This window comes from Lathyrus oleraceus, chromosome 2, assembly GCF_024323335.1.
Source record: "Lathyrus oleraceus cultivar Zhongwan6 chromosome 2, CAAS_Psat_ZW6_1.0, whole genome shotgun sequence".
Lineage (NCBI taxonomy): Eukaryota > Viridiplantae > Streptophyta > Magnoliopsida > Fabales > Fabaceae > Lathyrus > Lathyrus oleraceus.
Window position 1 is genome coordinate 435,418,037 of NC_066580.1, and position 7,703 is coordinate 435,425,739.

At 30.3% G+C, this 7,703-nt stretch overlaps 1 protein-coding gene across 2 annotated transcripts; it reads left to right on the forward strand.

The window, feature by feature from the left end:
• Positions 1 to 3,805: 3,805 nt before the first annotated feature.
• Positions 3,806 to 7,112, forward strand: LOC127120030 (G2/mitotic-specific cyclin-1). Of its 2 annotated transcripts, none has more exons than XM_051050411.1 (11): positions 3,806 to 3,967; positions 4,050 to 4,131; positions 4,219 to 4,275; positions 4,359 to 4,404; positions 4,503 to 4,646; positions 4,786 to 4,917; positions 5,347 to 5,436; positions 5,529 to 5,750; positions 6,023 to 6,121; positions 6,231 to 6,409; positions 6,703 to 7,112. In XM_051050411.1, exons 1-11 carry the CDS (start codon positions 3,910 to 3,912, stop codon positions 6,839 to 6,841), a joined length of 1,248 nt encoding a protein of 415 aa, XP_050906368.1. In that variant the 5' UTR covers positions 3,806 to 3,909; the 3' UTR covers positions 6,842 to 7,112. The 2 variants fall into 2 exon arrangements, with proteins under 2 accessions (XP_050906368.1, XP_050906369.1); XM_051050412.1 differs by having other exon boundaries at positions 3,822 to 3,967; positions 4,053 to 4,131.
• Positions 7,113 to 7,703: the final 591 nt, after the last annotated feature.

Here is a 7,703-nt window from a genome sequence, read left to right on the forward strand (position 1 = left end):
TTAATGAACTCTGTCTTCAAAGGCATCTGTAACCTACCTATAACCGCTTTGGTGCAAGCAACGTATTTCAGGCTAGGGGCGTTGTTTAAGACCAAACGTTCCAAATGGAGTTCAGTGTTGCAATATGGGCAGTTGTTCAGTGATGCTTCATTGAAATTCATTAGACATGAAGCTGGAAAAGCAAACACACATGTGGTCACGGTGTTTGACCTCACTAAAGGTTGGTATAGTGTTGTCGAGTTCATGGATCACAATGAAAGCATGCAGATGGGACAGTACAGAGTCAAACTAGATAGAGGTTGGTGCGACTGCGGAAAGTTCCAAGCCTTCTGTACGCCCTGTTCCCATGTCATAGCGACATGTTCAAAGGTTCGAATGGATCCATCCTACTTGTTATCTGACGTTTACAAAGTCACCGACCTATCAAATGTTTATAAAGTTAGTTTTTCCGTAGTGGCAAAAGAGGATTACTGGCCAAAATATCAAGGGGACATCGTCTGGCACAACGAAGTTATGTGAATGAAGAAAAAGGATCTCCCAAACAGCACCCGCATTCGAATCGAAATGGATACGACAAACAAAATGGTTAGATTATGTAGTTCATGCCGTCAGCCATGTCACAATCGTACTAACTGTCTTAGTGTTGGAACGAGCACAACCAGATAAATTCACATGTACCTCTATTGCAATATATGAAAAACTAAATTTATTTCATATTATAAGTTTGTGAGGAAATATCATTACATAAACAACAACACAAACAATTAAAACAACTATAATACAATAACTAAGCGATTACAACCATCAAAACAATTTTGAACATGTAATGCATCATCCTATGAACGTCTCTGTCAATCTTAATATCCACTCATTCACGCACTTCTCCATTTTGGTTGAACGTGGACACAAACCATTGGATTCTTCTAATCCTTTCACCATCTCCAATTTCTCCATCTAACCAACTGTTCAACGTCCGATTAAGACGTTCAAATGAATCTATATTCCAAAGTCGAATCTTTATCGGAGATGCAACGGCGGAAAATATTAAATCGTCATTTTGCTTGTGAATGTATTCAGACATGGTTAAAACTCAAAAACTTGAAGGAGAGTAAAGTTGAATGAAAGGAAATGTGGTTGTGGGATAAGAGTTGTGTGAAAAATATTGCATACAGGGCGAGCTATTTATAGAGGAGTAAGAAAATGCATGCACCAAAGGGCAAGGTGCCTCACATGTCAAAACATGTAGGCGCCAGAGGCATTGACGCCTCTTCACGAGCCACAATGCATGCGCCAACACACTTGGCGCCAACATTCAATGCTACCAAAGCATGCGCTAGTGATGCTAGCGCCTCCTCCTAATGCAAAATGGATACGCCATTAAAAGGTGATTTTTTTTTTTTTGAAATAATGATTATTTTGGATTTTTTTTAAATAATGATTATTTTAAAAAAATTCAACAATATTATGTGATTTGAGTATTTGCAACTTGGGTTAGATTTAAAGTAACAAACAAATGACATAAAGATTAAATTACAAACGATTTGTATTTGAATGTCTCAATTAATTTTTTGCAATGAAATATTTACACTATTCTCTTAATATTAAAATTAAGTTTTAATTTAAATTAGTTTTTAATATTTGGAATGTCTCAATTTAGTTTTTAACTATTTAAATTTCAATTGAAAAAAAACTTTTAATATTATAATATAAAGACATGGTAAAATAATAGTTTAAAAAATCATATAAAATATTAAAAATTAAGAATTAAGAATTACAATAATTAGTTATGTTTGAAATATATGAATAATAAATAATAAATTAAATTAAACTGATACTTCTACTACTATTAATTATAAGAAAATTTTGGATTAAGATTTTTTTTATCTCATTGCATAAGATGAATTTAAAACATTTAAGGAGTATTTATGGTTTAAATTACATTTTTACTTTGTCCTTTTAATTTTAATTGGATGCATTTAATGTCTTCAATTTTTCAATAAGAGTATATATGTCAAATATTTTTAAAAACTTAACAATAAATGAGCTTATTTATTTTGATGTTGTTTGTTGTCTCTTATAATTTTACAATATGAGACGTGAGGCTGGATGTATTGTTTTATTCGTGTTAAAGTAACTAATTTATTTCTAAACAAAGTTTATAGCAGAAATATTTATTTATTTTCAATTTTTTAATATAACAATATTTATTTTTTCTAATTGTATATATTTTTTAAAATAATGTTACTTGCATCTATTTAAATTTAATGTCTTATACTTTTCATTTATAATAAAGATTAATACAATAATGTATGATAAGAGTACTTATGCAAAATAATTTTTTTGTATTATATATTTATTTATATAATTTTTTTTTATAATTGAATTGGTTATTTTGAGATGAAGAGAGAATTAAAAAAATTATAAATAAATAAATAATATATTAATGCAAGATATCATACTAATAAAAAGATAAACAATTATTAAAATATATGTATGAGGATTTGGTTTGTTTTAGTTTAGATTTTAAAAAATGAATCTAAAGTTTGATTTAATCAAATCTATTTTTTACAAAAAGTATTTTCAATAATATTTAATTTTGTATGATTTTATTTTAATTTATTGATAGAGTTTATGATTTTATTTTGAATGTGAACACTCTTGTGTGGCCTTATATTATCTTACGCATACAATTTTATATCATAGAGGAGTTCCATTGTTGATTTGATATTGTATGATTTAAGATATACGATTTATATATCAAGTTTAAATTATCTCAATCATTAATTTAAAGTCAGATAATTAAAATCAACAACCGCATCACATAATAAGACAAAATATTTTATCAAATTTATATTAAATAAATAATCAATATTTAATTATTTAAACATTCTTATTTAATTGATAGGGCGAATTTGAACTCAATTTTTAATATTTATATATTTTTTAGTTGAGATGATTTTTTTTCTAATCATCCAATAACTATAATTTTAATAAATAGATATTGTAGATTTGAATATTACAATCAGATGTTTTTGAATATCTACTAATTAAGCTAACTTACAAAAGATGAGTTACAAAGAATCTTAAATGTGACTAAATGTTCAAACTAAAACTAATTGTAAAATAAATCTAAAAAATTTAAACTTTTTGGCAATACTCCTAATAACAACTTGTTTACATTAGCAAATTTTTAAGGGTTAATCTTTTTTAATTAATGTAGCAAATTTTTTAAAGTGTAATATATAGAAACTTCAAAGAGAAATATTACTTTATTCTCAATCCTAATTTTTATACAAATAAAACATACACAAAATATTAAAGTTGTATTTTAATCTTATTATTCTATATACAAATAAATTTGCATAAAGTATTTTCTTAGTACAAAATTAGAGTTAAATCTATATACATAGAACATAGAAAATAATATTACACAAATTCCAAATATATTTCAAATATGTAATTATATTATTTTCTAAAATATACAACCTCTATATAAAATTACATACCTTAAATTTTTCATAATAAAAAATTGAATTAAGATAAATTTAGTAAAATAATAATAATATTTGATATTATAGTCAAAAGAAGAAATTGTGATTTGAAAAGAATAGAACGGTGCGTTGGTTACAGCGAGACACCTGTTTTGATCACATGGGAAATCTTATTACCGTTATTCCCTTCGTTTTATGACAAACAAAAACAACGAAAAAGATAGAAAAAGAAAAAACATAATAAAATATTTATTTTTATCAATCTCAACGATCCAACGCTCACAAATCACTAGCCGTTAATGTTTCAAAACAAAATCTGAGTTCTAAATAGCCCCCAATTCTTTCACACTCTTCACTCCACTATTGTACCTTCTTCAATTTCATGCTCTTCTTCTTCTTCTTCTTCTAGGATCCAAAAATGAAGGATTCTCACGAGTGTTCCAACTCAAACGCAATCGAACCTGCTGTTTTTCAAGGTATTGGTGATGGTTTGAGGTTCAATTTTGGTTCAGTTTTGATGATTTTTTGATGATTTTTTTTAAATTTTTCAATGATTAGAAGCTAGAAAAGTTGGGCCAAATAGGAGAGCTTTGGGTGTGATTAACCAGAATATGATACCTAACAAGAGGGCTGTATCAGAGTAAATTCCTCTTCAGATCATATGATCAACAATTTGTGCAGTTGTTTTTGTTTTTGTTTTGATTTATTTTGTTTTGTGATTATACAGAAGAAATGAAGTTCTTGACAAGAAACAAGTGGATCCTGTTCATAGACCCATCACTAGGTGAGGATTTATTGGATTTATATTGATGTAGTGTTATGTGTATGGGTTAATGCTGAGAATGATGAATGATTATGTTGTACTAGGAGGTTTGCGGCGAAAATTGCTAGCACGCAAAAAGTTAAGGCTGAGGTAGAATTATTTATTATGTTGTTGAAATTTTGCTGCATTGTGGAGATTGTTATATTTTGAATAAGATTTTGAGAATTGGGGTTAATTTGATTGAATAGGGGACTAACAAAAGGTCAAACTTGACAAATTCAAATGGATTTGGAGAATGTATATTTGTGGATGATGAACATAAGCTGGTGGAAGACCAGCCAGTGCCAATGGCTTTAGAGAAAACAGAACCGCGAAACGAATCAGATCAGATGGTATTACTTTATTGATGCCTTGTTGGTATTTGTTTAATTGTCTTGTTTATAATATTATATTTTATTTCAATTTCAAGATTCAAATTTCAGATCCATTTTCATATTTTAGTTGGTGACTGTCTAATAATTGGCCTTATAGGATGAAGTTGAGATGGAGATGGAGGATATGATGGAAGAGCATGTTTTGGACATTGACATTTCGGATGCAAATGACCCTCTTGCAGTTGCTGAATATGTTGAAGATCTTTATGCTTACTACAGAAAAGTTGAGGTACATTTTGAATCAATGGTTTGGAACACTTCCTCATTTGGTTTTTAATTTTTATTTTGTAAATTTCAATTATAATCATTGCAGATTAAAGTTGTATTCAGTGCCCACCACCAACACATGTAAACACATCTAATTTTTTTTCTCAAATTTTTACATTCAGCTAATTTATTCTCTTTTAATTATTTTCTAGTTTTGTATGTGTCCGTGCTTCATAGGATATAGTACTTGTTTAGTCCTGGTTTTGTATGTGTCCATGGTTCATAGGATATAGTACTTGTTGAATCCTGGTTTGTCAATAGAGACATTTATTGTATTTTCTCTTACTGTATTATTGATTGAATTAGCATAAGAATACTCCTGAGTTTTCTCACTAAAATGGCAATGCTTTCCAATCAAATTTGAATTACTAAAAGCATTAACTACTTGCAGAGTACTGGCTGTGTCTCACCTGATTACATGGCTGAGCAATTTGACATTAATGAAAGGATGAGGGCCATACTGATTGACTGGCTTATTGAGGTATATATCCAATGTTCCTTTTTAATCACTGCCTTAAAAATGCCAATAGCTTGCCTCATGGATTAAATTTTTAACCCTTGAGCTCTTTTCAGGTGCATGATAAATTTGACCTCGTGCATGAGACATTGTTTCTCACAGTTAATCTTATAGACAGATTTTTGGAAAAGCAATCAGTGGTAAGAAAGAAGCTTCAGCTGGTTGGTCTAGTGGCAATGCTTTTGGCATGCAAGTATGAGGAAGTTTCTGTGCCTGTGGTTGGAGATTTAATTCTTATATCAGACAGAGCATACACTAAGAAAGAAGTTCTTGAAATGGTAACATTTCTTTGCTTGCTTATTATCAATTTGTGGAGCCACTCAATATGACAAACCAAGGTTTTAAATTGCGGTCCTATCATGGTTTCCGCTGAGACAAAGAAAACCTTTAATAGCACTGTGGAGCTACTGCAAATTTTAGAATTGCAGATGAGTTGTTGTCTCTGCCTGGACTGTAGAGACTTAAGTAACGTTAATCTTATAATGCAGTTACAAACCTATATTTCAAATCCCGGTGTCAAGTAATTGAGATTTCTATTAAAAAATTCCAGGAGAAGTTGATGGTCAACACATTGAAGTTTAACATATCCGTGCCAACAGCATACGTTTTCATTAGAAGGTTCCTAAAGGCAGCTCAAGCAGACCGAAAAGTTAGTGCTCATATCTGCCTACTATTTTTTCATGCAGTCCTTTAATCATAATTAGCAATGTCATCATAATTACTGATACATTTTTTCTATATTACTTTCCCTGTAACAGCTTGAGCTGCTAGCCTTCTTCTTGGTAGAGCTATCTCTAGTAGAATATGCTATGTTGAAGTTCCCTCCTTCTCAACTAGCTGCAGCTGCTGTCTATACTGCTCAATGTGCTACCTATGGTTTCAAACAGTGGAGTAAGACATGTGAATGGCACACCAACTACTCAGAAGATCAACTATTGTAAGAATTTTAAGTTCTGCTTTTTCATGTTCAAATTAAAACGTCTGTGTAAAAAAAAATTGCACATTCAATCATATCCCACTCGTAAGCATATTCTGACTTTGTTGAGATAACAAAGATAGACATCATTATGGAGATATCTAACAAAGTAGCCTCATTGTGAGATATGATTATAGGTATCTGTAGAATGTTCTACACAATTAGTGCTATAACCTTTTTCTATATTGTTATTTTAAAATTTATGCTAAATAAGTACTAAATAGTGTCTCTGCTACTTTGTTTGTGACTCACAGAGAGTGCTCTAGTTTAATGGTTGATTTTCACAAGAAGGCTGGGACAGGGAAACTTACGGGGGCACATCGGAAGTATTGCACATCAAAATTTATCTTTACTGCAAAATGTGAACCAGCAAGTTTTCTTCTAGAGAACTAGTTGTAGCAGGCTATTAATTATTACAAACATTTAACTTTAATATAATTGAGTTAAGGATGGGATGTGAGCAACTTGTTGGGTTGTTGCAATGGGAAATCCCCTTTAATATAATTGAGTTGAGGATGTGATGTGAGCAACTTGTTGGGTTGCATTGCAAGGGCTTGGTGTTTTAACTTATTTTCTCAAGTTACTTCTAATGTAATTTACAACTGTACTTTTGATGTTCCCATTGAACATAATAATGGAAATATATATAGAAAGTTCTCAATAATTCTAAGTATTTGATGAATATTTTTACTTGTCTGTCTGTCATCATAGAAATATCCCACTGGCAAAACTGTTTCATATTCTGTTTTCATGTTGGGAAGAGATTTGTTTGCAAGTTGCAATTAAGCAAATTTCTTAGTGGTGTGTAAGAACTTGGAAGCCGGTCATGCATTGTCATAATTTGGCTATCTAATTGGAGGAATTGAAACCTCTTTGGGGCTACTACTGTTATTAAATTGTCATGTCTGTTAATTTGATCTATTTTATTTACTAATTTCAAAATGTTTCCATGTATTGTGAATGAAATTTAATGTGATAGAGTGTGTTGCTAAAGAATAGAGGGTTAGGAAATAAAAATTTGAGAGCTTTTAATGTAGCATTACTGCATTAGTAGGAAAGTGGGGAGGAGTGTAAAGACTGTTGGGTGTTGAGTGTAAAGACTGTTGGGTGTTGAGTGTAAAGAGCTTTTAATGTAGCATTAGTAGGAAATTTGAGAGCTTTTTATGAATAAAAAATTATTAACCCAGTTTTACCTTAGATGGATTTCGAGTTATCCAGCCCTAACTAAATGGACTTTTTTTAAATAAAAAATTAA